Raw genomic sequence first — 26,211 nt, 5'->3', positions numbered from 1 at the left:
CAGTAACACATATTTTCAATTTCTGTTCATGGCAGCACTTTATCCTAATACCAAAGACTATTTTCATTCTCTCTTTCCTACCTAACAAACTACTGCAGAATTTACTAGCTTAAAACAAAATCATCCTTTGCTCCAAGGTTCCGCACTCTCACCTGGAGTAACTTGTGCCACAGCCTCCCCTGGGGGTGGCTGCCGAGGGTGGCATTGTTCAAAGGACTGGTGCCTGAGACGGGATGGCTGCAATAGCTTGGCCACCGTTGGCAATCCTCTCTTCACATGGATTCTGCAGCAGCACAGTGGAACCTCTTTACGTTATGGCTCAGGGCTCCCAGAGGGTGACAGCCAAAGGATCCAGAGCACTTGGAGTCTGTTGAGAACTGGAGCAGCACCACTTCCCTACATCCTGATTATTACAGTGAGTCCCAGAGCTTGCTCAAAACTGAGGGCAGGGGACTTATATCCTTATGCTAGTAGAGTCAAAGACTGTGTGGCCCATCTTTAATCCTCCGTAGTTAGCTTTCAAAGAAACAGCAATCAAACTGATAGCTTTCCAACTGCAATGATGGAAACCAGGAGTCACTATAACATAAGTCAAATATTGGAAGAATATAAGTAAGCCCAAACTTATGTACCACAGACGTACCCTTCAAAATTGAAGTGACGATAACTTCAAGGAAACAGAAATTGAAAGAATTAAGAGCACCAGTGGGCCTGTACGGAAATAAAAATTAAAGGTAGTTCTTCAGGAAAATGATCCCAGTTAGAAATGTGAACATGCAAGAGGGCATGAAGAGCACGGGGGAGAAACAGATAAATGAACTGCAGCTTTATAAAATAATAATTACAGCACCCTGAGGAGTTTCAGTTTTAAATATTTCCAACATTCATGGTAACAGTTTCATGAATGATGAGACAGGAATAAGTGGAGTTTAAAAGTCCTACGGTTTAATTGGTATCTGCCAAGTAGTGTAAGTAATAATTTACATTGGATTTTAATAAGTAAAAATGCATGTTTTGAGCTCCAGGCTTACAACTAAAAATTATTTTAAAATGTAACTTAATAGAAGGAAATTGGAATGCTGTAAAGCATTTGATTAATCCAAAGAAAGTCAAGAATGGTAAAGGCACAAATATAGAACACAAATAGTAAATATCAACCCCAATAAATCAGTAGTTGAATGCAAAAAGGCTGTATGAGTTCGATTTTTTTTAAAAATCAAACTCTGCTTCTTAGAAAAACTTTAAATATTAGGATACAGAAAGGTTGAATATACAAAGATGGAAAGTAATACGTGAACAGAAAAGAAATTCGATATAATTACACTTACCGGAAAATTCAGTAAGAAACATTACTTACCAGAAAACGCAGTAAGAAACGACTGAAGTTAACAGTGTGTAATGTAATTGTAAAAAGACCCACGGGAAGCTGACCGTCCATGTCCTCACCCTTGGAGCGTGGAGTTGCTTTGTTTGATAAGAGAAGACTTCGAAGCTAAGGCTGAGGCTCCAGAGCCAGAGAAGCTGCCCTGGATCGTCCAGATGTGTCCTAAATGCAGTCCTGTGCGTCCTTGGAAAGAGGGAGCTATGACCACAGAGTGCGACCGCAGTGATGCAGTCCCTAGCCAAGGAGTGCTAGCAGCCACCAGAAACCAGAGGAGCTCAGAGAGGGATGCTCCCCCTCGATCCTCCAGAGAGATCACTGCCCTGCTGGCACGTTGGATTTTGACCTAATGATACTGACTGGATCTCTTGCCTCCATAAATAAGAAAGAACAGATTTCTGTTGCTTTAAATCACCAAGGTTTTGTTAGTCACAGTAACTACAGGAAAGTAATACAGATTTAATACACAAGGTAGATGCAGTCCATGGACCATATATAATTAATAACATAGCTTTAAATGCAAAAGGTAGACATAGGCGTATCTAAAAGAAGAAATAGACATATGTCCAGTCCAAGTAGATCTTAATACACTTCTCAGAGACAAAAAGTACAGCCATGAAATTGACCTGTCACAGCAGCATTCGACAGCAACAGAATTCACTTTTAAAAAAAAAAAATGAGAAGCAAAAAGAATCAGACAGACAAACAGAGCTCCCATCCACTGTCCCTTCCCCAGATTAACCCAGAAATGCTAGGGCTGGGCCAGGACCAAAGCCAGGGACTGGGAACATAATCCAGGCCTCCCATGTAGGTGACAGGAACCCAGCTGCTTCAGACAGTGCTGCTGCCTCCCAGGGTCTGTTAGAAGGCGGCCGGAACCAGGAGCTGGAGTCGTGAATCCAGCCCTAGGCACTCCAGTGTGAGCTCATGCATCTTAGTCGCAAAGCTACGCTCCTGCTCCAGCATTCACGTTCTAAGTACACGTGAAAGAACACGTTAATCATATGTGAATATTTAACATAAAAGTAGGCCACAAAAAAGCCCTGAGCAAATTTCTGAACGTTTAAATTATTTAGCATGTATCTCTGGCCAAAGCAGTTAAGTTCAAATTTGGTAAATTTAAATAAGCCAAAGGAAAATATTAAAAAAAAAAAATCCCCAAAACTTGAGTGAAGAAAAATATGTAACACTTCTGAAAGATACAAAAAGAGGTTTAAAAGAATGGGGAGATGTAGCCATATTTTTGAATGTAAAGTAAGTCCTAGCATCATCAGAATATCAGTTCTCCCTAACTTGTCACTTAATACAATAACAGTAAAATTGCCTGTCTTCTCTGATGCCAGAAAAGCTGATTGTAGGTTCATCTAGAAGAACAAACAAGCAAGAATAAGCGGGCAAACTGTGAAAAAGGAGAATCATGGGAGAAGAGGAGGATTTACTCTTAGAAGACATTAAACTGACATGAAGGTTTTAATTAAAGCGATTTGTTGTTGGTGCACAAATACATAGACCAACAGGAAAGAGTAAAATCCTAATCACACACAGCAGTTTTGTATCCTGTAAAGGTAGCATCTTATCAATGAGGAGAAATGCAATATTTCCATGCTAGATAGGGAAAAATGTATAATTGGATCCACTCCCTTCCACTGTACACCAAGACAAATTTAAAATGGGTCAGAGATCTAAGCAAATGTATATATGGAATATAAGTATAAATGGGATTCCCAGAAATTCCTTTACAACCAGCATGTGGAGAAGTTTAATCCCTCAGGAACAAGCCTTCAGGAAAAAGATTAATAGCATAGAAATTTAAAACTTGCATTTCACATAAACACTGTAAAAAACTTTAAAGTAGAAATGAAAAGCTGATAACAATCTTTCCAAAATGTGATAGTTTTAAAACCTAATTTTTACAAAACTTTTTAAAAAGAAGGAAGACCAACAATCCTTTAGAAAGAACTAATGAGAGAGTGGGGCAGATGATGGAGCATACTGAAATCCTAAAGAGGAAGAAACAAAGTATAAAAGTTTCTTTTTAAGGAGCATAATCTGCAGCAACATAGGAATCTGGTGATCAGAGAAACCAGCAGACTTGGAAGTCTTTCAGGCTAGAGAAATACAGTTAGATATTAGATACACCATCCTGGTGAGAAGGTAGGGGCAGAGACCTAAACCTGGTCGTCTTCACAGTACATCGGCAGATTCTGAAGCCTTGAAACCCAGAAACCCAGAGAGCCAGGAGGAAAGCTGTGGGAAAACAGGCTTTGGCAACCCCACCGTACTGTGGAAGTAGAGGAAAGGGGCCTCTCACTTGGGATGGTCTGGATACTTGTGCCTCTTAAGAAGGGTCAAAACAGAGGTGGAGTGAGGCTTCCTGCAGAGGCACACCGGCCCACACTCAGCACCAGCTATTGCATTAAACTGATCATCTCTGCTTGCCCTGCTGAATAAGGGAGGGAATGCTCTCTTTAAGATAGCATTACTTGGAGCTCCTATGGGTAGATGCTTATAGATGCATTGTCAGACTTCCAGTAAAATTATATGAGACATCCAAGAATTATAACTAAAAACTAAGAGAAAAGGCACACAACAGAAATATACCTACAGGTAGTCCAGGCACTGGAATTAAAACAGACTTTAATTAAAATAACAAGGATTGGGAGCCAGTGCTGTGGCACAGCTGGTAAAGCCACAGCCTGCAGCGCCAGCATCCCATATGAGAATTGGTTTGAGTCCTGGCTGCTCCAGTTCTGATCCAGCTCCTTGCTAATGCACCTGGGAAAGCAATGGAGGGTGGCCCAAGTCTCTGGGCCACTGCACCCACATGGGAGACCCGGAAGAAGTTCCTGGCTCCTGACTTCAGCCTGGCCTAGCCCCGGTCATTGTGGCCATCTGGGGAGTAAATCAATGGATGGAAGAACGCTCTTTCTCTCTTCTCTCTGTAATTCTATCTTTCAAATAAATAAATAAATCTTAAAAAAAAAAAAAAAGCCAGCATTAATGTATTGTAGAAAATAGAAGGAGAAAAGAGAAAAATTTCTCCAGAGAATTAGAATGTGTGACAAAAAAAAATTAGAGCTAAGAATTATAATAACTAAAATGAAGAACTCATTAGATTGGTTTAATGGATTAGACAATGAACTCTCACTTATAGCATCAAATGATTTTGATAAGGATGTTGAAGAATATGCAATGGAGAAAGGACAGTCTGTTTCAACAAATGGTGTTAAGAAAACTACACTATGTACAAAAAGTCTCAAAATATAAATAAAAAACTGTACAACGCTTGGAAGAATACAGAGGAGAAGCACTACAACATTGGATTTGGCAAGGATTTGTTAGATATAAAATAGCACAGGCAGTGAAAATATAAATAGATAATTGTACAACATCAAAATTAAAAGTTCTGTGTGTCAAAGGACATCATCAACAGAGTGAAAAAAGAACCCTTGAGATGGGAGAATATGTTTGACAACCATGTATCTGATAAAGGATTGATATCCAGAATATATAAAAAATTTCTACAAAACAACAGCAACAAAACTCAAAAGCCCAATTTTTTATAAGACTGTTTATTTATTAAAAGGCAGAGTTACAGAGAGAGGGAGAGACAGAGAAAGCCATCTTGCATCCTCTGGGTCATGACCCAGTGGTCTGAATGGCTAAGACTATGCCAAGCCATAACTAGGAGCTGAAACTCCATCCATGTCTCCCATGTAGGAAGCAAAGGACTTGGACCATGTTGTGCTGCCTCGCCAGGCACCTTAGCAGGGACCCAGATCGAAGTGGAGCAGCTAAGACTCTAACCAGTGTCCATATGGGATGCTGCTGTTTCAGGCAGCGGCTTATCCTGCTGCACCATAGCACCAGGCCCAAACAGCCCAGTTTTTACGTATGTAAAAGAGAGTTGGCATTTATCCTAGTAGTTAAGATTTCACGTTTGTCATTAGAATATATGGATTTGATTCCTAATTGTGGCTCCTGACTCTGGCTTCCTGCCACTGCAGACTCTGGGAGGCAGCAATAATGGTTCAAGTGGTTGGGTTCCTGCTACCCATATGGGAGACCTGGATTGTGTTCTTGGCTTCTGGCTCCAATCCCAGCCACTGCAAGCATTTGGGGAATGAACCAGCAGATGGGAGTACATGGTCTTCCTCTTCCACACCTCCTTCCCCCCACCTTCCCCTCTTAAATAAAATGGGCAAATGACTTGAATAAATATTTCTATAAAGGTGATACACAAAGGGACCACCATTGTGGTGTATCCGGTAAAGCTACCACCTGCGAGGCGGGCATCCCACATAGGTGCCGGTTTGTGCCCTGGCTGCTCCACTTCCTATCCAGCTCCCTACTGGCGACCTGGGAAAAGCAGCAGATCACTTAAGTGTGAGGGCCCCTGCCGTCCATGGGGGAGATCTGGAAGAAACTCCTGGCTTCAGCCTGGCCATTGAGGAAGTGAACTTGAGGATGGAAGATTTCTCTCTCGCTCTGTGTGTGTGTGTGAGTATGTGTCCATCTCTATAACACTTTCAAAGAAATAAATCTTAAAAGCAAAAATGCAGAGAGCCAAAGCATATGAAAAGATGCTCCTCATCAGGGAAATGTAAATCAAAACCAAAACAACCTCCACTCACACTCAGTGGGGAGGGAAGGTGTTTAGAGTATTAATCTGTCAACATTCGGCTGACCAGGTCTGCAGCCCTTCTTGAGTGGATAGCAGCGATCATCACCGGCTCCTAATACCGTAAATAGAGGGAGCAAGACACCTGTGCGTGTGTTGCTGGAGTTCACGTCACTGCCTCTGAAACACTTGCACCCCCATTCTTCCCCAAAGCAGGAATCTAGTCAGGCCTTCAGTACCAGTGTTCAGGAGGTTCAGGGAACAAAGCAGCGTGGCAGGTGGTACCGTGAGGATGCATTCAGCAGTCCAGTCAGTGAGCCAGAGGACAAAAAACCTGTTTCTTCTATAAAAGTTAATTTGTAAAGAAAAACATCAGGGACCAGCACTGTGGCGTAGTGGTTAATGCCACTCCCTGCAGTGCCGGCATCGCATATGGGCGCCGGTTTGAATCCTAGCTGCTCCACTTCCAATCCAGCTCTCTGCTATGGCCTGGGAAAGCAGTAGAAGATGGCCTGAGGCTTTGGGCCCCTGCACCCACATAGGAGACCCAGAAGAAGCTCCTGGCTTCAGTTCAGCCCAGCCCAGCCGTTGCAGCCGTTTGGGGAGTGAAACAGCAGGTGGAAGACTTTTGTCTGTCTCTGCCTCAGCCTGTGCCTCTGCCTCTCTGTAACTCTCTGCCTTTCAAATAAGTAAATCTAAAAAATTAAAAATAAAAAAAAATTTTTAAAGCAAATTGTCATGACTTAAGCTAAAAGTACGTTTAAGTGTCTAAGTCAAATACTGAGTGGATGATGGGGTAGATGGATTTGGCATAATGAAATAATTAGTTGCAATCTTTGTGTAAAAAGTTACCCGAAGTATTATGGAGACAGGAGACAAGTGAAGCAACAACCTGGGGAAGCACCCTGTATACCAAGCTGCCCAGGTGGAAAGAAATCCGTGCCTAGGTACATTACAGTAAAGCTGCAAACAGCCAAGACAGAGCTGTCTTCAGAGCATCTGTCTCAATCAGCGTACTGTCAGGGAAACAGAAATGACACGAGACATGTCAGAAGGGCAGACTCAATTTAGAGAATTGATGGTATTGCTGTAGAGGGCTGAAAGGGAGAAAGGACACACTGAGGGAAAGCAGATAGCAGCTGTGGGGACCAGCTCCCGCCCGAGGGGTGCAGGAGAGGAGTTGGCATTTCAGAATGCAGAAGTTCTGGGAAGCCGGAGCTCCTGTGTCTGAAGAGGGGGTGCGGTCTGGATGCTGAAGGGCTGCAGTGAGGCTGAGCCAGAGGGCGGCCAGCGCCAGATGCTGCTGCTGCAGTGGCGCTGATAGGAGCAGTGTGCACACAGGAAGAGGGAGCTCCCTCCGCCTCTTCCCTTCCAGTCGCCTCGTGTACGCATTGGCAGAACCCAACAGGAAACCTGCTAGCCCGGAGGTGGTTTGGAAAGTTCCAGCCACAGCATTACAAAGATCATAGAATTTGGGATCTGGGTTTGAAATACAGTAGCTTTTGGCCGGCGCCGTGGCTTAACAGGCTAATCCTCCGCCTTGCGGCACCGGCATACAGGGTTCTAGTCCCGGTTGGGGCGCCGGATTCTATCCTGGTTGCCCCTCTTCCAGGCCAGCTCTCTGCTATGGCCCGGGAAGGCAGTGGAGGATGGTCCAAGTGCTTGGGCCCTGCACCCGCATGGGAGACCAGGAGAAGCACCTGGCTCCTGGCTTCAGATCAGCGAGATGCGCTGGCCGCAGCGGCCATTGGAGGGTAAACCAACGGCAAAAGAAGACCTTTCTCTCTGTCTCTCTCTCTCACTATACACTCCGCCTGTCAAAAAAAAAAAAAAAAAGAGTGAAATACAGTAGCTTAATAAATACAACAACCACCATTCATTCGTTCATTCACTCAACAGATATTTAGTGGAAACTTACCATATGCCGTTTACTTTTTAAGTGTTTGGGATAAATGAGTGAAGAAAGACTTAAAGATCTACCCTCATGGAGATAGAAAGGGCAGATCACCTGCAGAGGAATGATGGCTAGCATAACCTTTGTAATGTCATATATCAAAGCCAGATGACAATTCTTTTAAAGATTTATTTATTTAAAGGGCAAATGTACAGAGAGAGGTAGAGACACAGAGAGCGAGAAAGACAATCTTCTGTACACTGGTTCACTCCCCAAATGGCTGCAACACTTGAGGCTTAGCTAGGCCAAAGCCAGGAGCCAGAAGCTTCAGGTCTCCCATGTGGGTGCAAGGGCCCCAGTTCTTGGGCCATCCTTCTCTGCTTTCCCAGGCACATTAGCAGGGAGATAGATCAGAAGTGGAGCCCATATGGGATGCCAGCGTCGGAGGCTACGGCTTAACCCACTGCACCACAATGTGGCTGCCAGATGACAATGCTGAAAGGAGACTAGACCTGGAATTTTTTTTTTTAAGATTTTATTTATTTATTTGAGAAGTAATTACAGACAGTGAGAGGGAGAGACAGAGACAAAGGTCTTTCATCTGTTAGTTCACTCCCCAAATAGTTGCAACGGCCGGAGCTGCGCCAATCCGAAGCCAGGAGCCAGGTGCTTCTTCCCAGTCTCCCATGTGGGTGCAGGGGCCCAAGGACTTGGGCTATCTTCTACTGCTTTCCCAGGCCACAGCAGAGAGCTGGGTTGGAAGAGGAGCAGCCAGGACTAGAACCGGCACCCATATAGGGTGCTGGCGCTGCAGACAGAGGATTAACCAAGTGAGCCATGGCGCCAGGCCCCTAGACCTAGAATTGTGTGATCCAGAGTGTGGGGAAGAATAGTCATTTAAAAATGAGTAAAGGACTAAAACAACTTTATTACCAAGAGTCCAGCCCTAAGGGGACTTCTCTGTATCATGGCCACAGAAGAATTATCTGAAATGTAAGATTTACTGAGCAAATAACATGATAAATAGGTATGCAAACCCAAACAGAACAGACATTTTCTGTGGAAAACAGCAGTTTGTGAAATTTTCAGATAGAGTGTGTGTTTAAGAATGGGATCATCCGGCCAGCGCCGTGGCTCACTTGGCTAATCCTCCACCTGCGGCGCTGGCACCCCAGGTTCTAGTCCTGGTTGGGGTGCCAGATTCTGTCCCAGTTGCTCCTCTTCCAGTCCAGCTCTCTGCTGTGGCCCGGGAGGGCAGTGAAGGATGGCTCAAGACCTTGGGCCCTGCACCCACATAGGAGACCAGTAAGGGGTGAACCAACGGAAAGGAAGACCTTTCTCTCTCTCTCTCTCTCTCTCTCTCTCTCTCTCTCTCTCTCTCACTGTCTAACTCTGCCTGTCCAAAAAAAAAAAAAATCATGTGAGCTTAGGTATCAAAAGCCACATTCGAGTACTTAAGAGAAGTGAGTTACCATCTTGTTTAGAATGTTAAATGGTCAGAGTAAAAATTTAAGAGTAGCACTTAAATAACACAGAAATGCCAAGTGTTTGAGGATAAAATAATGAAGTAAAAGGGACAGCAACAGCTGCAAGAAATCAGTCCAAGAAAAGGCAGTAAAGAAAGGAGTGAAAACTTGAAAGCATTCAAGAAACTAGACAAGGAGCTGGTGCTGTGGCATAGCAGGTAAAGCTGTCGCCTGCAGTGCCGGCATCCCATGCGGGTGCCACTTTGAGTCCCAGCTGCTCCACTTCCGATCCAGCTCTTTGCTATGGCCTGAGAAAGCAGTAGAAGATGGCCCAGGTCCTTGGGCTCCTGCACCTGCATGGGAGACCCGGAAGAAGTTCCTGGCTCCTGGCTTTGGATTGGCACTGCTCCGGCCACTGCAGCCATTTGGGGAGCGAACGAGCAGATGGAAGACCTCTTTCTCTCTCCCCCTCTCTCACTCTCCCTCCCTCCTATCCTCTCTCCTTCCCTCCCTTTCCTTCTCTCTGTGTAATTCTTTCAAATAAATAAATACATCTTTAAAAAAAAAAAAACTAGACAAGTATAACTGACATAACAGTGAAAGTCATGTCAAATTGAAAATGTTTTAAAGGAGCTGTATGTTTTTTATAAAAGTTAAATTTAAGGCATAGAAGAAACATTTAAAATAGCAAAAGATATACCATGTACATACTAATCAAAAGGAAAAAGGTATACTTAATTATCTGAAAAGACTGTTTTAAGACAAAAATTATTAGGGACAAAGAAAGTGGCTACATAATGATAAAATGTTTAAGTTCACTAGATATACCAAATCTAAACACATATCCAATAAAATAACCTCGAAATATGTCAAGTTAAAAAAAAGTGGTAGGTCTACAGAAAGGAATTACAAGTCTATCAACATAAACACCTTTCCCAGTTGTTGATAACCCAGTTAGTCCGTGCCTGAATCTGAGTGCATGAGGGATTTTGGTCTGTGGCTTTCTTGTGTTTCTGTGTTTGGTAGCAGGACAGTAAGGACCTCATGCAATGCAGTGGGAGATGTTCCCTCCACATAGTGTTCCTAAAAGAGTGTAAAGAGCAGTGGGGTTATCCTTCCTTCAGTGTTTGCTGAAATTCACCATGAAGCCTTCTGGGTCAGGAACTTCCTTTTGGGAAAAGTCAATGCCTTTCCTAGGTACAGGCCTGGTCAAACACTGTTTCTTCTTGAGTGACCTTTGGTAGCTCTGTCTTTCAAGGGGTTTGTTCATTTCATCTTAGTCTTTGAATTTATTGGTTTGAAGTTCTTCATAATGTTCTCTAATATTCTTTCATATCTGTAGGATCTGTAGTAATGTACCCTCTCTTCAGCTGATATTGGTATTTTATATCTTCTGTTTTTTTCCTAATCAGACTAACTATAAGTTTATCAATTTTGTTGGTCTTCTCAGAGAGCTTTGGTTAGGGATCTATTATTGATCTATTGATTTTTCTTCTGTTTTTCTATTTTCTCTTTCATTGACCTCTTCTACTTATAATTTCCTGTCTTCTGCTTAAGATTTATTTTGCTTCTCTTCTTATAGTTTCTTAATATGCAAGCCTATCTTGTTGATTTGAATCTCTCTTTTCTAGTGTAGGTTTTTAGTGCTGAAAGTGTTTTCCAGATGTATGACAAATTTGATTTGTGGTATTTTCACTTTTTTAAAAAAAGATTGATTGATTGATTGATTGATTTGAAAGAGAGAGAAGGAGAGGCAGGGGTAGGGGGTCTTCCATCTGCTGGTTCATTTCCCAGATGGTTGCAATGGCTAGAGTTGTGCCAATCCGAAGCCAGGAGCAAGGAGCTTCTTCCAGGTCTCCCACGAGGGTACAGGGGCCCAGGCCATAGCAGAGAGCTAGATTGGAAGAGGAGCAGCCAGGACTCAAACCAGCACCCGTATGGGATGCCAGCACTGCAAGCGGTGGCTTTACTCACTACACCACAGCACCAGCTTTTGTTCTGCTTACAGCACTTTATGATTTTCCTTCTGATTTGTCTTTGATCCATTAGTTATTTAGAAATTTGGTTTTTGGTTTCCTACCAGTTTTTTCCAGGTTTGTTTTTTTTTTAATTAATACCTAATTTAATTCGTTGCAACAAATGAACATATTTGTATTATTTTAATTCTTTTATACTTACTCAGATAAGGCTGCAACGTGGTCTTCCTTCGCAAATGTTTTGTATGCACTAAGTAGGAATAGCATCTTCTTTGGATAGGTAGGATATTCTGGAAATGTTCGTTAGATTAAGTTGGTTGATATTGTCCATGCCCTCTTTATCTTTATGATTATTTGTCTATTTCTGAGTCACTGAGAGACATGCTGAAATATTCAACTATAGTTATGAATTTGTATCTTATGTTCTATTAGTTTTTAATCTGTGTATTTTTAAATTCTAAGGGAACTAGATATAGATTTCAGTGAAGTAGAAAACATAGATGGGATGGAGAAGATCAACATTCTGAAAGTTGTTTCTTTGAAAGAACCTGTGAAATCAACTCCTGACAAAATTAATCAAGGGGAAAAGCACAAATAATTGATATCATGGGAGAAAAATACAGCTAAAGTTGTCAGATTAAAGAGATAGAAGGATACAATTACAACTTTATGATTTTAAAACAAATTTCTAGGAAGATGGGATTTGCCTGAACTTATTCAAGAAGAAAAAAGAAGCCCTGAAGGCTCTTGTAACTCTCAAATAAAATGAAACGGTTGTGCTTTTGGTTTTCGTCTGTCTGTTTTGTTGTTGATGTTCTCACAAACAATGTGAGAGAGCAGGTGTTTGGCCTGACAGTTAAGATGCCCATATTCTCTGGCTTCTGCCAGATTCCTGCTAATGAGGACCCTGGAAAGCAGTACTGATGGTCCAAGTAAGTGGGTTTCTGACACACAGATGGGAGACCTGGATGGAGTTTCAGTACTGGCCTCTGCCCACCTTGGCAAGCGGGGTCACTTTAGGAGTGAATGAGTGTGGGGCCGGCACCGTGGCTCACTTGGTTAATCCTCTGCGCGCCGTGCCGGCATCCCATATGGGCGCCGGGTTCTAGTCCCGGTTGCTCTTCTTCCAGTCCAGCTCTCTGCTGTGGCCTGGGAAGGCAGTGAAGGATGGCCCAAGTGCTTGGGCACCTGCACCCGCGTCAAAGACCAGGAAAAAGTACCTGGCTCCTGGCTTTGGATCGGCGTAGCTCCGGCCATGGCGGCCATTTGGGAGGTGAACCAACGGAAGGAAGACCTTTCTCTCTCTCTCTCACTGTCTAACTCTGTCAAATAAATTAAAAAAAAAAAAAAAGGAGTGAATTAGTGGGTGGAATCTCCCTCCTTCCCTGCATGTGTGTGTCTGTGTGTGTGTGTGTCCGTCTGTCTCTCTCTGCTTCTCAAGTTAAGAAAATACTATAAGATCTGTTGATTTTATAAGTGAATTCCACCATACATTTGAGAAGTACCTCACCCCATATAAACAGATAAAGGATTAGCTTCCCAGTTAATTTTTTGAGACTAGTTTAATCTTGAAAATAAAACTAGACATTGTGAGAAGGTAAAATTTTATGTATTAGATTTTATATGTAATTTTTTAAAGTTTTTTGTTTGTTTGTTTACATGAAAGGCAGCATTACAGAGAGAGAAATCTTCCATCCACTGGTTCACTCCCCAAAGGGTCACAACGGTCAGGGCTGGGCCCAACCCAAGCCAGGAACCAGGAGCTTCCTCCGGGTCTCCCACGTGCATGGGTGCAGGGGCCCAAGGACTTGGGCCATCCTCTGCTGCTTTTCCAGGTGCATTATTAGCAGGGAGCTGGATCAGAAGTGGAGCAGCTGGGACACAAGCCAGCACCCATATGGGATGCATTGCAGGCGGTGGCTTTACCCACTACACCATAATGCCTGCCCCTTATATGTAATTTTTTTTTTTTTTTTTGACAGGCAGAGTTAAGACAGTGAGAGAGAGAGAAAGGTCTTCCTTTACCGTTAGTTCACCTGCCAATGACCACTACAGCCAGCGCACGGCACTGATCTGAAGCCAGGAGCCAGGTGCTTCTCCTGGTCTCCCATGGGGTGCAGGGCCCAAACACTAGGGCCATCCTCCACTGCACTCCCGGGCCACAGCAGAGAGCTGGCCTGGAAGAGGGGCAACCGGGACAGAATCCGGCGCCCCGACCGGGACTAGAACCTGGTGTGCCAGCGCCACAGGCGGAGGATTAACCTATTGAGCTGCGGCGCCGGCCTGTAATTTTTTTTTTTTTTTTTTGACAGGCAGAGTGGACAGTGAGAGAGAGACGGAGAGAATCGGCCTGTAATTTTTAAAGAGAGTTAATCTCACTCATGAACATAATTGTAGGTATCAACCCATAAGCAGAATATTTCCAGCCTGAATTCTTTCTTTAAAAAAAAACGAGATACACCTCAACCAAGTTGGATTTAGACAGAAACTTCCCTTATCTATGGAAAAGAATCAGTATCCACTTCAACAAAGATTTTTATTGGGGGAAATATTAAAATTAATTCTTTGAAATTAGAAACAAGAAGACAGGCCATCACCTCCGTTTTCAGCCTGTGCTCAAAGTCCTAGTAAGTACAGAAAATCAATAAAAGAAAATAAATGGCATAATTATTAGGAAAACAAAGTAGTATTCAGAGTGATGTGATTATCTACCTAGTAAATTCAAAAGAATCTAAAGACACTTTTGGAAATATTTTTATCAAAGTGGCTGCCTCTAATGTTCATAAATAAAAATAAGGTGCATTTCTCTATAGCAGCAAAAAAAAAAAAAAATAGAAAGCACTGTTTTCATTTTTTTTAAGAGTAACAGACATTGGCCGGCGCCGCGGCTCACTAGGCTAATCCTCTGCTTTGCAGCACCGGCACACCGGGTTCTAGTCCCGGTCCGGGCACCGGATTCTGTCCCGGTTGCTCCTCTTCCAGTCCAGCTCTCTGCTGTGGCCCGGGAAGGCAGTGGAGGATGGCCCAAGTGTTTGGGCCCTGCACCCCATGGGAGACCAGGAGAAGCACCTGGCTCCTGGCTTCGGATCAGCGTGGTGCGCCGGCCGCAGTGCGCCTACCGCGGCGGCCATTGGAGGGTGAACCAACGGCAAAGGAAGGCCTTTCTCTCTGTCTCTCTCTCTCACTGTCCACTCTGCCTGTCAAAAAAAAAAAAAAAAAAAGTAACAGACAGAATGAGAGCTTCCATCTGCTGGTTCACTGCTCAAATGCCTACAATGCCTGGAGCTGAGCCAGGAGCCAGGAGTCAGGAATATAATCCACATCTCCCATGTGAGTGTCAGGAACCCAATCACTTGAGCCGTCATTACTACCTCCCAGGGTCTGCATTGTTGGGAAGATGGAGCCAGGAGATACAGCTGGGAATTCAATCCAGGTTCCCTGATTTGAGATAACAGCTTTAAAAAATATTTATTTATTTGAAGGTAGAGTCACAGACAGAGGCAGAGACAGAAAGAGAATCTTCTATCCGCTGGTTCACTCCCCAGATGGTTGCCAGGAGTCAGGAGCTTCTTTAGGTCTCCCATGTGGGTGCAGGGGCCCAAGCACTGGGGCCACCTTCTGCTTTCCCAGGCCGTAGCAGAGAGCTGGATCAGAAGAGGGGCAGCCAGTACATGAACCAGCGCCCATATGGGATGCTAGCACCACAGGCAAAGGTTTAGCCTACCACGCCACAGCACTGGCCCCAAGATACAGCTTTCTTAACTTTTCCCCCTCACTCCCAAAAGCATAGTTTTAAGAAATGTTTTTTATATATGTATGGTGTTATAAAAATATGAAGTTCCTAGTTTTAAAAAATTAACAAGAACTGTCTGCAGAAAATGATAAAGCATTGCTGAAAGACATTATAAAAGAACTAAATTAACAGATATGTAATGTTCATTTATAAGAAGGCACAAATCATAAACCTGTCAGTTTTCCCCAATTTCCTTTATAAAGTCAGTTATTACAATCAAAATACCAAAATAGTTTTTTTTTTTTAATGACACTTGGAAAGCAGATCTTTAAATTTCTATGGATGAGTACGGAGGGAAAAATAGATATGACATTCTTGAAGGATAAAGTTGTAAGAATTGCCTTAATTCTATGAAAAATTAGAAAAGAAACATTATGCTGTTTGAGCGAGGATGAACAAAATAACTAGTGAGACTAAATAGCCCAGAAACAGACTCTGCCGTCAGAACTGTGCCGTATGTAAAAGATCGACAGGAAGAGAAGGAAACTGCTCTGGGGTGATTGCTTAGTCGTTTTCAATTAGTTAATGCTACATGAATTAAGGACCAAGTAGCAAAATCAGAACTTTTAAAATTAGTATAAAAATATTCAAGATGATATTTCTGGCCTTGGAGTGGGAAAGTTTTCTTTATAAATATACAGAAGCGGCTGGCGCCGGGGCTCACTAGGCTAATCCTCCGCCTAGCGGCGCCGGCACCCCGGGTTCTAGTCCCGGTCGGGGCACCGATCCTGTCCCGGTTGCCCCTCTTCCAGGCCAGCTCTCTGCTGTGGCCAGGGAGTGCAGTGGAGGATGGCCCAAGTGCTTGGGCCCTGCACCCCATGGGAGACCAGGAGAAGCACCTGGCTCCTGCCTTCGGATCAGCGCGGTGTGCCGGCCGCAGCGCGCTGGCCGCGGCGGCCATTGGAGGGTGAACCAACGGCAAAAGGAAGACCTTTCTCTCTGTCTCTCTCTCACTGTCCACTCTGTCAAAAATAAAAAAAAATTAAAAAAATATATACATAAACACTAATTATAAAAGAAAATGCTAATAAGATCAATTACATTAAGGTATAAAAATTTTTAAAGGGAGGTAAGCTAGCATGAGAAAAACTATGTTTAACACACTTTAGCTACCCGAAGGATTACTCTGCAGAACATAAATTGATGAAAAAGTTAAGTGATAAAATAGAAGGAGGCATAGAAGACATTAACAGACATTCCACAGAAAGCAGGGATGGGTATGATGAAAAGACACAAGAACTCCCAAGCTCACTAATAGTCTGGTAAGACCACAGTAAGATGCCATTTTTACCCCCACTGCTAATTCCGAGGGTGAGAAAGGATAGAGAACAAGGGGGCATTTTTAAACATTGCTACTGGGACTGTAAATTGGCACACCACCTCTGGGAAAAATGCAGCATTCTCTTGCTTGTGTCTAGTTGTGGGTTTTTTGCCTTTTTTTTTTTTTTTTTTTTTGAGCATTTGCATATCCTATGACCCAGCAGTTCTCCTTAGGTATCTTCTCCAGAGAGACTCTGCATGTTTATATGCAACCAGGGACATCAAAACAGGAAACACTCAAACACCTATCTTCAGAAAACAAATACACTGCAGTAAATTCACTTGGCCGATGTTTATTTGTGCAGCAAGGAAATGGAAAGAACTAGAACTACACACAACACAGATGCAGCTTAGAAATCCAGTGCTGAGCCAAAACCCCAAGTCCCAGAAGGCTGCACCCATTACACCGTCGTTATAAAGCCCAGGTGTCAAAGCAACAAGCAAAGAAGAATGTTAAAAGGAACAGTGGGATGTTACAGACAACTTGTAGACTAACGTGGGTCTCCCTCAAAAAAAGGCAAGAGGATGGAATATGGCACACATAGACGCAAGTGTGTTCCATGAGTGGGAGTTCCTAGGATACGCCTTACTTTGCACTTTACAGCATAAATGCATGTTTTGCATGATTATATACTGTAGAATTATGTACGCTGTATAATTATATATTTATGATATACTTAATTATGTAAATAAGCTTTCTGTGCATGTCAACTATTGCCAGTAAAGAAAAGTAATTTTAAGAGTAGGTGGGGCATTTGGTGCCGCAGCTAAGAGGCCATGGGGCACAGCTGCATCCCATATCCAGGTGCCTGGGGTCAAGGCCTGGCTCCATTCCCAATTCTTGCTTTCTGCTAATGTGTTCCCTGGGAGGCAGCAGACGATGGCTCAAGTACTTGGGTCCCTGCCACCCACAGAGGAGACCTGGGTTGAGTTCCTGGCTTCTAGCTTTAGCTTGGCCCAGCCCTGGCATTGCAGACATTTGGAGAGTGAACCAGCAGGTGGAAAATATTCTCACTCTCGCTCTCTCTTGTTTGTGTGTGTGTGTGTGTGTGTCATTCTATCTTCCTTTCAAATAAAATGAAATGTAAAAAATACTTTAAGTTATCCTTTGGGAAGCCAATCAAAAGGATCAAGTTACTAAGAAGGAGGAACACATCAGGCTAGCTCTGCAGCAGTTTTGCATACCAAGAGGATGCAGAGAAATGGGCACAAATAACCCCCCTGTACACGAGTGTGTGAGTTTGCTAGGCCACTATAACAAAATACCATGGACAAAGTGGCCTAGACAACAGACTGAGTTGTTCTGAAGGCTGAAGTCAGGTCAAGGCACCGGCAGGGCCGTTGTCCCACGAGACCTCTCTCTCTGGCTTACAGATGGCTACCTCTTGCTGCCTCTTCCCATGATTGTACCCCTGTATGTGCAGGACGCTGGTGCATCTCCTGTTTTCAAAAGTCCTCAGTGTAAATCCAGCCACACTCCAGAATGGCCCACCCTGATAGCCTCATTTTACCTTGGTCACATTATTTTTTTTTTTGTTAAGATTTATTTATCTGAAAAGCAGAGCACGAGAGAGAGGAGAGGTAAGAAAAATCTTCCATCCACTCGTTCACTCGCCCACAAGAACTAGGTCTGGTTTAGGCCTTTGCCAGGAGCCAGGAAATCCATCTTGGTCTCCTTGTCTCCCAAGTGGGAGCGTTCCCACATGCATTAGCAGGGAGAAAGGAAGAAATTAAGAAGCAGGATAAGTTTCCTAATTGCCTCTTCTGTAGTGGCTAGGAGAGAGACCATAATCACAAGTCACAAATGAAATAGAAAAATCCAAAGTTTGACCCAAATTAAATTTGGTAAAAAGAAAATCTCACTTAGGGGAGAGTTGCATTATTAAATATTGTTGGGACAACTTAGTAGCCACCTGGGGAAAAATTATGAGGGTATTTCTTTTATTTCACAACAGGTTAATTTCAAATGAGTTAAACTTTTAAATGTGAAAAAGGGAATTATTAAAGTTCTGGGAGTAAAAACATGGTAGAATTACTCGATTAACGTTGCAGTGAGAGGAAGGACTATTTAATAACAACTGAAAACCCCAAAGTCAACAGAGATAAATAAAAAACTGAACTCTGTAGAAATCAAAGCCTGTATCACACAAAGCACCGTAAGTCCGAAAGCAGACGTCAAACTAGGCGAGCATCTTAGCAAATAATATTACAGGCAAGGAAACAGTCTGGCTAATATGTAAAGAGCTTTTTCCAATAGACAAGCTAAAAACTCCATGGAAAAATATGAAAACAGTGCACAGGAAAGAAATTCAAAAGGCTGTCAAATATGAAAAAGATGGAGCTGGCGCCGTGGCTTAACAGGCTAATCCTCCACCTTGCGGCGCCGGCACACTGGGTTCTAGCCCCGGTCGGGGCACCGATCCTGTCCCGGTTGCCCCTCTTCCAGGCCAGCTCTCTGCTGTGGCCAGGGAGTGCAGTGGAGGATGGCCCAAGTGCTTGGGCCCTGCACCCCATGGGAGACCAGGAGAAGCACCTGGCTCCTGCCATCGGAACAGCGTGGTGCGCCGGCCGCAGCGGCCATTGGAGGGTGAACCAACGGCAAAAAGGAAGACCTTTCTCTCTATCTCCCTCTATTGTCCACTCTGCCTGTCAAAAATTTAAAAAAAAAAAAATATGAAAAAGATGGTTAGCTGTAGTCAGGAGAAGGCAAGTGCACATTAAAGCCACGTTTGTTTGTTTTTTTTTCACCTGTCATATTGACACAGGTCCGGGAGATTAGTAACAGGTTCTACGATGAGGGTGTAAGGAAGCAGGGATACTGTATTTCCGGCAGGAGGTTAGGTTGTCACAAGCCTATGGAGAGCAGTGTGGCAGTACCTATCCAAATGGAAAAGGAGTGTCCCCTTGACTTAGCACGCCGCACCTGGAAGTGCATCCTACCCCATACACCTGCACAGATGCAGAAGTACCCCTCTCTCTGCTTGTTTGGAACAGTGAAACGTTGGGGAAAGATGAATATCCTTTCATGAGGATCCAGCTAAATAAATACTACTACATCTGTACCAGGAAATACAGCTTTTTTTTTTTTTTAATATAGCTGTTAACAGAAGAATGAGGAAACTTTCCATATGTTGATGTAGAAAACTCTCCAAGGTGTGTTGTTCAGTGAAAAAAGCAAAGCACAGATTAGTGTCAACTCTTTTATAACAGGTTACCTCATACTGAGGTATGGGAATATAGTTGTGTTCATAGTTGCTTATATAAAGCATAGAGAAATTCCAGAAGATTCCGTAAGGAACTAAAAGCTGTATTGACTTGTATACACTAGAGGTAAGCATGAGAGGAAGACTTGACCATGTAACTTGGTATAATTCCAGTTTTTGAGACATAAATGAATGAGTTACCTGTTCAAAAGTTAAATATATTTAAATAGAATATAGACATGCGATACAGTTCTGCTTTTTAGTAATTGAGTAGACTTGGGCTGGGTACTTAACCTATCTAAGTCATAATTTTCTCGTTTATAAAAAGGCAGTAACAGTAGGATTGTTCTAAGAATTAATGTGAAGGCAAACAAAGCACCTAGTGGGTCGCGGTTAAGTGGCCGTGGTCCGCGTGGTTTTTGATGAATTAGTATGTTGTGGAAGCGTGCCCCGCCTCACCTGGCTGTTCCTTTGTAGAACCAGACGTCCTGGGTGCTCTCCAGCATGGCCGCCCTCTACTGGAGAGTGAAAGGCCAAGGAAAGAAGGCCATCGACTGCCTGCGCCAGGCCCTCCACTATGCTCCCCACCAGATGAAGGTGAGTGGCACCCTGAAGGCTGGAGCCTCTCCGTTCCTTGGTCCTCGGTCCTCTCCACTCCCCATGACCTAGTCTCAGGTTTCAACAAGCCTTCCTCCCCATGCTCAGCCAGTAAGGAAGTGGTGCAGAGGTAGGAAGGGGCAGGAGAACTTAGGACCCAGCGTGTGCAGCAATCAGCCTGTGACTTAGCCCCACAGCGCCACCCCTGCCTCAGCAAGTTGGAGTGTGGCGGGAGGTCTTCAAGATCCGTGTGAGACAAGGCATCATTGAGTACCCCTTCTGTCTTGAGAGCCAGTCAGTGTACAGCAGACACACCGGCCTGAGCAGGCTCCCAGCCCAGGAATCCCCCTAGATTAGCTTATCCTCAAGGGCCTGGAGGCCTGTGCAGCCTGTGTTACACGGAGACGGAAGCAAGTGTCCACTCCTTCGCACACCTTGGCCAGTTCCTGGTGTGATAATGGGCAGTAGTTAACTCGGGTGGCACATATAAAAGGAATAAATACTCGTGATGATCATTCTGTTGTCCAGTCCATCACCTGTGCTCTTCACTGTTAGGCAGCAGGGGAGGGAGGCCAGGAGTCTACGTGGGGGGTCAGCAGACTTTCTGTAAAGGCCGGGTTCTGCAGCCACAGCCTCCGTTGCGATGACTTAATCCTATCGTCATAGTATGGTAAAGGCCACAGAAGTACAGAGGCATGGAAATGGTTGTGCTCCAATAAAACTTTACAGAAACAGGCTGGATTTCACCTGTGGGCCGCAGTTTCCCAGCCTGTGCTATAGCGGATACCGTGTTCCTCACAGAAAATGCTTGGGCACCAATGCAGCACAGCTCAAGGTGTGATCTGCGGACCAGAGCCAGCCCTGTAACCATTCCATTACCAATCCGCGGAGAGACGTGGAGCTGGCAGAGTAAACCAGTCTATTCAGCAGATCATTCACTTCAGCTCACATTTTCGCTTGGTTTTGTGACAAGACTTTATCATTGAAAGAACCAAGTGATTTATATTTTGGTGCAAGCCCCTTATCTTTCATAGACCAGCAGCAAACAGCAGCCTAGCCCTGCCCTTACCGTTTACCAACACACACCAAGTACAGTTCCTGTGACCACAAAGGGCAAGAATGAAAACTCAAAGCCCACTATTTCCTTCTCCCAGGACGTGCCCCTGATTAGCCTGGCCAACATCCTGCACAACGCCAAGCTATGGAACGACGCCGTCATCGTTGCCACCATGGCGGTAGAGATCGCACCACACTTCGCCGTGAACCACTTCACGCTGGGCAACGTCTATGTGGCCATGGTGAGACTGGGGCGTGGGATGGAGCGCGCCGGCTGTGCTGGGGCACACTGGCACACCTTTCATTTCAAAATTCTTTGGATATGGCACTGTCCTCCAGCATATAAGGGATTTTTAAAAACTTGTATATATTTGACAGCTCACATCCACTGTTTTCCCTCCCCAAATACTGGCAATAGCCAGAGCTAGGCTGGGCTGCAGCCATGGGCTGGGAGCTCAGTTCAGGTCTTCACATGGGTGGCAAAAACCCCATCAACTGAGCTAACGCTGCCTCCCAGAGAGCACACTAGCAGGAAGCTGAAGTTGGGAGCAGAGCTGGGACTCAACACCTTGGCACTCTGATATGGGATGTACACCTTGGCACTCTGATATGGGATGTGGGCATACTAACCAGCATCCTAATCCCTGCACCAAACACCTGCCCCCCTCCCCCACCGTGTATAAGCTTCATGTTTAAAATTACCAGCTCCACCAAGGGTATATTTTATGGATAAGGGGTTTCACAATTTTCTCAAAAAAAAAAAAAAAAACATGAGATTTATCCAAGTATTATTTGCAACTGTATAGTTCCTCACCATGAGTTTCACACTAATAGTAGACTGAGATTTAGCTACAGTTTTCTGGAGACACCACCTTTTCCAGAACACTTCACCTTACACTCGTGAGGATGGCCACACAACACATACTGCTGCTCCCAGTACGGGCGCTTCCCTGCCATTGCACTCAAGGCACTCGGTGCCTGTTTCTCTTGCCGTATTTTCACCTGGTTTCAGAAGTTTTTTTATTTAAGCGTTTGTCTTTCCCTGTAGGAAACAGTCTTCTTGGGGACAGGAGTCCTCGTGATCTCTCTGTTCCCAGCACCTCACAGTGTTTGGTGCTTGGAAGGTGCTCACCAAATACTTAACGAATCATGCAGTTGCACTACTTTGATGGGATACCATTTAAAGCAGAAAAATGGGAAGCCATCGTCCAGTTCCCTTGTTCTAGTCCAAACCAAGAGTAATTTCAGAGCTTAACATCCCAGGGTGCCCCCAGAGGCTGTCATAACAGAATTTAATATGAGAATCCCGCCATCTGCTTCCACCTGAAGTGTGGTGTCACATACAGAGCTGGTCTCAAGACACCCTGAGTAACAAGTCCGGGAGCGAGCAGCCCTGGGCTGTAGGCTCTATGTGTCATCCTTGACTTCAGAGGCAGGAAGTAGAATTTGGCCAGGTAGGTATTGCTGAGTGTGCAGATTTCCCTCTCTGCTTCTTAAAATTGAAGAATCTATTTTTGTCCCCAGTAGATGTGAAATTTGCTGCTGTGAATGAGGAATTCTTCCTCTCGTTTGGCGAGGAGGAGTCATTGTCACCTGTTGGTGTGCTCTTCTCTGAAAGCAGTATTCCAACTAAAAGATCAATGCCCTCGATACGGCCCTTCTAAATGTTAGGGAGAATAAAAAAGATGCTTCAAGGTGTGTACGTCTGATGAGACACCTGGTATTCCTTCACTTCTCTCCAACTGCAGTAGAAAACTCACGTGGGCACATGGCAAGCATTCCCCAGGCCTGGTTCTAGAGGTTTCCATGAGGAGGCCGTGCAGAGATGTCCTAAGTCCCCTACACAATCAGGAGCTCAGTGGTGTCAGCTCTGCTCACCAGCACCATTGCTCTCACCGCTGGGTCCCACCTTTGTGGGACTTGATACGCGCATTTCCCCGTGGTTCTTGGGCTCTGTCTTGTTCTACCGAAGGGGTAGAGGCAGCCGTTTGCTCCCAGACCTCAGCATTTTCTGCAGAAACTTAGGTCCACCGAGAAAGCGCTGCAGGGTTGGCACTAGCACAGAGGTGCTTGTCAAGAAAAAAGAGGTCACGGTGTGTATTTAGTCTGGCTGCTCACATCTGTCCCCTTGCCCCGTGCAGGAAGAGTTTGAGAAAGCACTGGTGTGGTATGAATCGACGCTGAAGCTGCAGCCCGAGTTTGTGCCGGCCAAGAACCGCATCCAGACCATCCAGTGCCACTTGATGCTGAAGAAGGGACGGCGCTCTCCATAGTGCACCTGCTCCTTTCTCCCCCTCTCTACTCACGCTCTTAAGAACAGAATAAGGACCCAATCGTCGTCAGCATCTACTCTTAATGATGTGTGTGAAAATAACGGAGTTAGACTTAGAACAGGACTTCGATGTGGGAATTGGTTTGGTTTTGTTAAGTTCCTTCTTTCCCCCAGCCAGAAGAGGCACCTTCGAGAAACACAAATTTCTTTTTTAAGGGAAAAAAAAAATGCAGCTTAAAGATATCGTGTAAATACTGAGCCAAAACATTTCTGGAGCTGTGCTCTGTCTCAGAACCTCGATGCCTTCAAGGCTTTTCTCAGTGGTCCAGCCAGCCTCCTCTTTGGAGGAAAAACCACATTGCACAATCTCTGCTTCCTGTGTAGCCTCCGTTGTCAATGGAAATGCAAAAGCGCCTCTGGTGCCCGTGGGGGAGACGCAGTATTCTGCGCTCTCTCCATCAGAGCTCCATGCTGCCCCCGTCTTGTGTCCGTTCCATGCTGCTATGTTACAAATTCAGAGGTAGATTGCCGGGGAGGAGGGGGAAAATGATTTTCAAAGCAAAATATTTACAACAAAAGCTCTTAGGATCACTTGACCTTTGTAATGTTATTTATGTTGGGGAGGGAGGGGGGCTAAGAAGGGGAAATCAGCCATGTGCAACGTCTCTATCGTTTGTACTTAAATTACAAATCACAAGGAAACAGTAAGTTGCAATCCTATATAACAGGTTTATATATATATATAGAACATGTATATTTGAAGCCCTCTCTGCAGACAGAGTCTATGTTTTACTAATTCTTTGTTCGCTGTGTTACCCATCTTGGAAGAAAGTGTGCGTGTCAGCTCCCTCTTTCTGAGGCCGTCAGACACAGCTCCTCAGGAGAGGGTGATGAACCAAGGCCAGGCGTTTCCATCCAGTGCTTTTACCTTTGGTCCCAGGAGAATCAGGAACTCCAGTATTTTGGAATCTTCAAGGGCACATACTGAGAACAAAAATAAAAATTGTTTATGAGCAAAATAGGTCATCTGTGTTTGGTTTTTTTTAGAACCAGGAGAATTTTGGAAAACTCTGGATGTGATCTGCCTAGGTCCAAGTTGTCTTGTTCTTCCCTCTTTCTACCACGGTGAGGTGAAGGAAGAGCCAGCCCATCCCTAGGATTTAAGGGTGATGCATTTAACCAGGAGAGACACCGTCAGTAGATGTTCAGTGTTTAGGATATGGTTGGCCCTCTCGGAAAAGGCAGAAGAAGCCACAAAGTCCTGCCCCTCAGATGAGCACTGACCTCCACGTTCATCCAAGTAAGCTTCAAGGAGAGCCTTGGGAGAGGGGACATGCCAGTGCTAGGAGGAGCATCCCCTTTGGGACAGGACTCCGTGGGAGACGGCATTTCTGTGGCCTTCGAGAGCATTGCTCACTGAACTTGGAGCATTTGGTTCTGGCACAGCCTGTGTCACTTCTCGGAAGCAGGTGAGCAGTCAGATGTGCCTGTGAACACTCTGTCCTGTACGTTACTAGAGTCCAACTAATTCCAAACAGTTTTATCAGATGTGTTTTGAGAACAGCGGGCTCATTTGTTACTGAATAAACTGAACGTTTCTTCACTCTGGGGATCCTCATAAATGAACATGTGCAGTACAGCACACTGCTTCCCCAGCCCGCCTCCACTGGGCCTTTATAGTGTTTCCTGCAACTCCTAACACTCGCCTGTTGGATTTTCTAAAAAATTGACATACATTGAAATCCTCTCTGAGTTGCACATGAGTTTTAACGTCCGTGTAGTCCCGCAGCCACCACAACCACCAGGACACCAGATTTCACCCTGGAAAGACTCCTTCATGCTGCCTCTTTGCAGTCAAACCTCCTGCACCCTTAACCCCCGGCTGCTACTCTTCTGTCTTCGACTCCTCTCCTGCTTTGTCTTCCATAGTGTCAGTAAATGAGATAATGTAGTACATAGCCTTTCGAGGTGACTTCTTGCACTTAGTGTAAAGCACTTGGGATGCACCTGTGTCGTGCGAATTCATCACTTGCTTTGTAGCACTGAGTAGCGGCAGTCGGTCACTTCCCTGCTGGAGGACACAAATGTTTCCAGCTTTTGGTGATTATGAATGAAGCTGCAATCACCATTTGCATATAGGCTTTTGTGTGCATGTAGGTCTCCATTTCTCTTGTGTAAATAATTCAGCCGTTTTGCTGCTCTGGACCATTTGGAAGCAGGAAAGGTCAGCCAACGCTGGAAGAAGCTTCAACTCGGTTCTATACAGAAAGAGTGTGGCCAAGGGCAAGTGGGAATCTGCTTGTCTGAAAGGAACAGGAAAGAGCTTGGCATTTCTTCGAAATGACGGGGAACAGCTTCCCCAGTGTGGTTCTCAGCCTGCGTTGCAGGTGATGCTTCAAATCAGATGACTGCAAAGCCAAAAAGTGCTGTGTGGCTGGCTGGTAGACTACACGTGTGTACCTCGTCTAGGGCCAGGAATGGTGCAAACTAGGTAATTTAGGAATTTTTAAGAGTTGATTTTTAATTTTTAAGATTTATTTATTTGAAAGGCAGAGTTGAGGGGAGGGGTCTTCCATCTGCTGGTTCACTCCCCAGATGGCCACAATAGCCAGAGCTACACCAATCCAAAGGA

At 44.6% G+C, this 26,211-nt stretch overlaps 1 protein-coding gene across 2 annotated transcripts in view; it reads left to right on the top strand.

The window, feature by feature from the left end:
* Positions 1 to 24,589, top strand: part of TTC17 (tetratricopeptide repeat domain 17) — a 150,517-nt gene extending 125,928 nt beyond the window's left edge. For both annotated transcript variants that reach the window (XM_062196281.1, XM_062196280.1), the window contains 3 exons: positions 20,132 to 20,251; positions 21,406 to 21,549; positions 23,449 to 24,589. In XM_062196281.1, coding sequence (XP_062052265.1) covers positions 20,132 to 20,251; positions 21,406 to 21,549; positions 23,449 to 23,580 — 396 coding nt within the window. In that variant the 3' untranslated portion in view covers positions 23,581 to 24,589. The remainder of the gene's footprint in view (positions 1 to 20,131; positions 20,252 to 21,405; positions 21,550 to 23,448) is intronic.
* Positions 24,590 to 26,211: the final 1,622 nt, after the last annotated feature.

The sequence above is a fragment of the Lepus europaeus genome, chromosome 7, assembly GCF_033115175.1.
Source record: "Lepus europaeus isolate LE1 chromosome 7, mLepTim1.pri, whole genome shotgun sequence".
Lineage (NCBI taxonomy): Eukaryota > Metazoa > Chordata > Mammalia > Lagomorpha > Leporidae > Lepus > Lepus europaeus.
The sequence above is the reverse complement of the archived record's forward strand: the minus strand, read 5'-3'. Positions and strand labels throughout refer to the sequence as shown.